Source organism: Triturus cristatus, chromosome 4_1 (genome assembly GCF_964204655.1).
Source record: "Triturus cristatus chromosome 4_1, aTriCri1.1, whole genome shotgun sequence".
Lineage (NCBI taxonomy): Eukaryota > Metazoa > Chordata > Amphibia > Caudata > Salamandridae > Triturus > Triturus cristatus.
In genome coordinates this window covers 454,517,298-454,523,297 of record NC_140585.1, presented here as the reverse complement: position 1 = coordinate 454,523,297, position 6,000 = coordinate 454,517,298, and the positions used below count along the sequence as shown (strand labels likewise).

The 6,000-nt window shown below is 40.9% G+C and overlaps 1 protein-coding gene across 2 annotated transcripts in view; it reads right to left on the bottom strand.

The window, feature by feature from the left end:
• Window positions 1–1,563: 1,563 nt before the first annotated feature.
• The window catches only part of CD9 (CD9 molecule), a 192,521-nt gene continuing 188,084 nt past the window's right edge, over window positions 1,564–6,000 (bottom strand). For both annotated transcript variants that reach the window (XM_085652612.1, XM_085652613.1), the window contains exon 8: window positions 1,564–1,958. In XM_085652612.1, the coding sequence (XP_085508738.1) occupies window positions 1,893–1,958 (66 nt within the window). In that variant the 3' untranslated portion in view covers window positions 1,564–1,892. The remainder of the gene's footprint in view (window positions 1,959–6,000) is intronic.

Genomic DNA, 6,000 nt, shown 5'->3' with positions numbered 1-6,000 from the left:
GGGTTGCATAAGGCAGAAGCTGTAGAGTCATGAAAACTTGTTGTTAAACCACTATCTGCCTTTCCTCTTGGGTAGAAGTTGTGACACAGGGAGGCGATACAGGGCAGATAAAATAACCTGCTCTCCCCACTGCTGCCTCCCTGTGCACAGTATTTTCAGCCCAAAGTCACCATTCTCAATCTCAGGCCGGGTTTGTTTTTGGCTGGGACAAAAACAGACTCACAGTGCTGGACAGGGAACACTAACCAGACCTGGCAATTCAGCTGGGCCAGCCCCAGAGGTGCGGGGATGATGCTAGTGTGAAGCACTGCTGCCGCTTTTGTTACAAGGAGGCAGACGTTGAAGCACTGCAGAATGATCAGACATCTACCATTATTAACTCAGTCCATGAATACATAGGGCGATGCTTTAACCCTCATTTAGCCTTAAAAGAAGTGGGTCTACCATGGCCTTAACCAACTCCTCCATAGACTTTTAATAATTTAAAACAGTATCTAACAGATACTGTTTCGGATCCAGCACAGAACTAAGACCACCTCCCCCCCCCCCCCGTGTCCACCCTTTATGGAATTAGTTACAAATGTCTTTTACAGTGTTAGCCAAAGTCACATTTTGGCTTGGTAATTCTAGGCGCCAACTTTTTTTTCTTTGGCGGGGATGAGTCAGAAGGAGGCAAGAAAGCACAGGAGTCCGAGTCAATAGACCGCTTTAAAAAAAATTGTTGGCACATGGATTAGGAGGACGTCTGGGGAGATATGCAATTTTAGCAGGTATAGATAAGGTGCCAGAGTCTACACAGGTAGAAGAGGAAGAATCAAGAACGGTAGCTAATGTTTCAGATACAGCCTGTTGTGTGGCACCCAGCCTTTCTTCAACTTAAATAATTCCATTGTTTATTGCCCCCCTGGTATTGGTAAAAACAGTAGAGATCTAATTAGTCAGACTGAGGTTAGAACTTGAAGCCTGTGAGGTTCATTTCGTTTTGCCTAGGATGTACTCTGCCTTTTGCATACCTTAAGAAAATTGAACACAGGAGTCAAACGGGTTGCCTAGCCCAGCGCCCGATGGGCTCAGACAATCCCAGTCTTAGCCTGATCTTCTCTGCAGGATTTGCGAGTGGATTAAATAGTGCTAATGATCAAATCTCGTGTGGTGAGTAAACAGTTATGGACAAAAGTCACTACCAAATATGAAGAGCATACTTTGTGTGTGGAGGTGCTCAATGTGAGAGCAGAATGCAGTTGCTCACAGCGAGAATAAGCCAATGGCAGAAGAAAAACATGAATGATACAACAAAACAGTGAATGAATAGGGGCGGCTGAAAGCTCCGGAAGTATAGTATACTATATGCATGTATTTTTAGGTAATTCAAAAGAGTTCACAGTGCTTACTGATTTTCAAAAGAACATAAGTAGCCCTGCAGAAGCTGAAATAACAGGTTTATGAATTGCTGTCATTTACTATCGATTACCCACAGTGTTGCAGTACATTATTTTCTTTATATTTTAATGTGCTCTGACAATCATCCCCTCCATGTGTGACTGAAAAAGAAAACAAAGGATGTAAACCTGTAATTTTTATTTAGTATCAAATAGTTTCCAACATAAGTTGCATTGTGATTAAAATTATTATTTTTTTTTTTTAGAAAGCGAACACATGTAAATCTACTTGGAGACAAATTTTATGTACAGTATCTGTCTTGACGCTTGAACATAACACTAGTATGCTACGTCAATTAATATTTTCTCCCTTACATAAAAGCAAACTAAATAAATTCATACAATGCAATTAAAAAGGTAACAAAAATATAGAACGTTTTAGAAACATTTTACGAAAACTGAAATTAGTGCCAACATTTTGGCATTTCCTCTTCTGCCAGAATTATAAATCAATTAGACCATTTCTCGGTTGTTGCGGATTGCACAGCAAAGGACCATACTGAAGATCATTCCAAAAATCTGCAAAAGAAAGAACCATTTTAAAGCGAAACCTTTACAGTTATAGTATAATGTATACAAGAATACATTTAATTTTTTCCCCCTCAAAAACAGTTACAGCAAGTGTTCTATTTCACTGGGTTTCTAAACTGGGTATGTAAAATGAGCCACCTGTGCCACTTACAAATACACCCAGCACAGGTTAGCAACCGCTTAGGAGGAGAATTTGAGTCTATTCTAAGCATGTGTATCTACAGCCACTCATGGCATCAAACGATAAATGTTACTCTGTATGCATCTGTTTGTGGCATGTAGTGCAGTAGATTCACATGTACCTAACCTCCTCCCCAGTCACCTCTGTTGGTTGCATTTCTCCACATTATCTATTACATTATTTTTGCAAATTCATCTCCATAGGAGACATCATCCTAACTCAACCCTCACCCACCAAGCGGAAAACAATCTAACAATTGAGTCGAGGACCATGCGCATTGCAAACAAGAGGAGTCACTACTCCTCAGGACTCAAAAGACTTTGAAGAAATACAACCTGCACACTTCCGAGCCCAACACTAGATGGCAGACATATGCTAAGCATGTGTATTTACAGCCACACATGCCATCTTACATACATGTACACATGTGTGTGTACACACACACACACACACACACACACACACACACACACACACACATACCAATATCCAATTGAAGCTCAGGGAGCCAACATTTTTTACATGATGGAGACTTAACGTATTCAGTATAAATCAATGCCCCACACACCCAAAGAAAACCTCGAAAGTCTTTTAGAAGAAGGAAAATAGACAGAAGGTGGAATCCTGAAGCCTTGACCAGATTATTAATTCATACTGTTACAAGAAGGCCTTCATGTTCCAAATCCTCCATAATATAACATAAAAGTTTCTTGGCCCTCTTTATCTAGCTATTGTTTGATAGCATTAGTCAAAATTCTATTCCTCTTTCAGTCTCCTAATCCCAATAAATGTAACAAAAGCTTTTCCAATACATAAGCCCTGCTTCTTAAGGTTGCTTAAGTAAAAGATGCCAGTCAACCCCTAAACCAGTATTGTGACCAAAAGCAGATCATTTTAACTTTATCCACCAATACGGTCAGAACTTTCCTGACTTCTACTAAAAATAGAAAGCTTACAGGTTTAAATGTCAAGAATAGGGCCAAATACCAATTGATGACGAATGCAAACATGAAGTTTGTGACTTACTTGATTTGTATTCAAAGTCACGTATTTGCTCAGATGGGGTCAGATCAATTTGTGGTTAGACAAACTAGATGTTTTACACCTGTCAAAAGGTTTGATGTTTTAGAGGCAGCAATTCTTCCCAGTCTGTCCTACAATGAAGGGTCTGAGGAGGGAAATAAGAATAGTCTTTCATTTCTCACTGCCTTTCTAGTTGAGGGCTTTCTTATTTAATAGGGGTGAACCAGTAAGGAAGGAAGTGATAATCTACATGGAGTGTTACATATTTTTAGATACCAAATGTTGCCACAAAAAGCCCATTGGTTTAACTGTGTCTAATAAACACCAATGTCTTTCAAGAATGGAAGAATGATCTGCTACTACAGATGAGTATGGAGTTTACCTTGGTTCTGGCTTCGCCTCAATTTTTAAAAGGTTTAACAGCACTACTGGCTCAAAACAGACCGTAACCATGAGCTGGACCACAAAGTTGTACATGGACTTGGAGGTAGATGGACCCTTGAAAGTGTAAATTCTTATGGGGGCTTAAAGGGGATTTTAAGAAGGGTTTCCCCCAGCTGACTAAGCAGGGTGGAAAGAATTAGGGGCAGACAGTTTCAAAATATGGTCATGATTATGGCGAATAAAGGAGTTCCCTACATTCTTGAGGCTGTTCTAGGTTCAGATACTTCACATTATTTCTCCATCTGATGGTTGAGTCAGGAAATTTGTGTACATAAATTTAAATTTTTTTTTATTTTGGGCGTTAACCATAGGAGTAGTCTTTATGCCCCACTATAATGTCCAGCATAAGCTCACAGTGCCCCAGCACATAGTTACCATCTCCAGATTTATTAAAGCCCTATTCTGGGCATGTGTCTCAATTTCTTGTTTATCCTATATACGAGGTTGGCATCAACCTCATTCCTTCACCGTGGATGTGAGAGTAACAAAATGAAAATGTTGCTGACCCTGCAACCATCTGTTTGTAAGTTGTAGAGCTGTAGATTCATGTGCTCGGCATACGCCAGGCATCTAGTGTCGAGTGCAGACACCTGAAAACTTGTTTTTCATTTGAAGTCTTCTTCGGTCTCAACACATCAGGACTCATTGCTAATCTCACAGGTGCACCAGGACAAAGATTCCACCTGAGATTGTTTTTCCCAGCAGGTGGGTGGTGAAAAACGGAGAGCAGAGAAGCAGGAAAACATAAGTGTATGTATGTGAATGGTATTTCTATAGGAGAAACCTATCCAAAAGGCAGAGGAGCACTATACATGGTTAAATACGAGCATAAAGACAGAGCATTAGAAGAGGAAGTTTTCAACTTTTTGCTAAATGGGAGCAGTGCAAGGTGGTCCTGCTGGATAAGCAGATGTTCCAGAGCCTGGGTGCACAGATGGAAAAAGCCTGCTGTCTTGTTTTTGCTTTTTTACTCCCTTTACAGTCTGCAGTCCGATAGTGTCTTGGCTGCAGGTGTGCTCAGAACTACCAGAAAGGTTAAGCTGATCTGAAAATTAAGTGTGGGTGCTGGTTGTGATGGCTTTCTAAATGATCCAGCTTGTTTTGAGTATAGTGTGGGCCGAAAAAGGGAGGCTATGGATTTCCTTCCAGATGAGGGTGATGTGATCATATTTTTTCAGTCAGGCCCTGGGTAAGAGTTTAAGAGGTGCTGTGTTGTGTAGGATACCGCTTAAGAGTGCTAGTGTGGAGTCTGTGAGGACATGGAGTATGGCATTAACACCATACAGATGCAAGTGTACAAGGGCTTGAACAGCAGTTCAGAAATCCCATTCTGAAAGTAACAGTTTCACTTTCTTTGGAAGAGAGAGTTGGTACCACGCCATTGTTTTTGGCATTGTGTTCCTTGAGATTGCGGTCCATTGTGAGAGGATAAAATCATCAAGGTTTGACGCCATCAAGGTACATGTCATTAGGCCGGGTTGTTAGTTGTCCTTGTTAAATAACAGATTTGTCTTGGTTGAGTTAAGCTTCAGTGGAGGCATAGGACATCTGTCTCTGGTAATTTGCAAGCAGTGTTTGATGTCAAACAGAGGAGACTTTCAATCAGAGTTGTGCATCATCGGCAAATTATTGGATCTTGTTGTGGTTTTCGGTCAGTAGTGCACCAAGAGCCTCCATGTAAAGGTCTGTAGAGGACAGGATACAGTACGGAGCCAGGATCAGTTGTGGCCAGGAAGTGCCCAGGTCAAAAACCGCATGCCGATTGGAAAGGTAGGAGGCGAACCAGTGAACGGCACTGTTGGGGAAACCCATTTGAAATTCAAGGGTGCATACAAGGGTGGGATGGTCAACTGTTAAGGCAGCCAAGATCCACAATATCACAGGTGTACGGAGTATTATAACTTACAAAGATAATAACTAACATCTTGGATCATTTCTCTCATGTGGAGGTGGGAGGGTGCATGTGAATCTATAGCACTACAAGCTACAAACTCATGGTTACAGGGTAGGTTACATTTTCTGTTTGTAGCATGTGTTGCTGCATATCACATCCTCTACTAAGACTGAAAATCAGTACTCCCACATCAAGTAGTAGGTACCTTGATGCATAGGTTTGAAATAATGTTTTCAACACTGACAAACCAAAGTCTCTTGCTGATTTTGCATTTCCACACAATAGTGCTTTGTGAATGTGTGTGAAGTTGATCGGTGTAAACTTCAAAGAGGTCTACAGTTGGTATCTTCCCTGAAAAGGGCCATATTTACATCCTTCTTTCTAGTGGAATGTGCTTTGGAAACAGCAGTGTAGGTTTTACCTCAGCATGGTTATATTTATTTCACTATCCATCTCACAATACTACACTTCCAAGTGAGGCTTCAAAA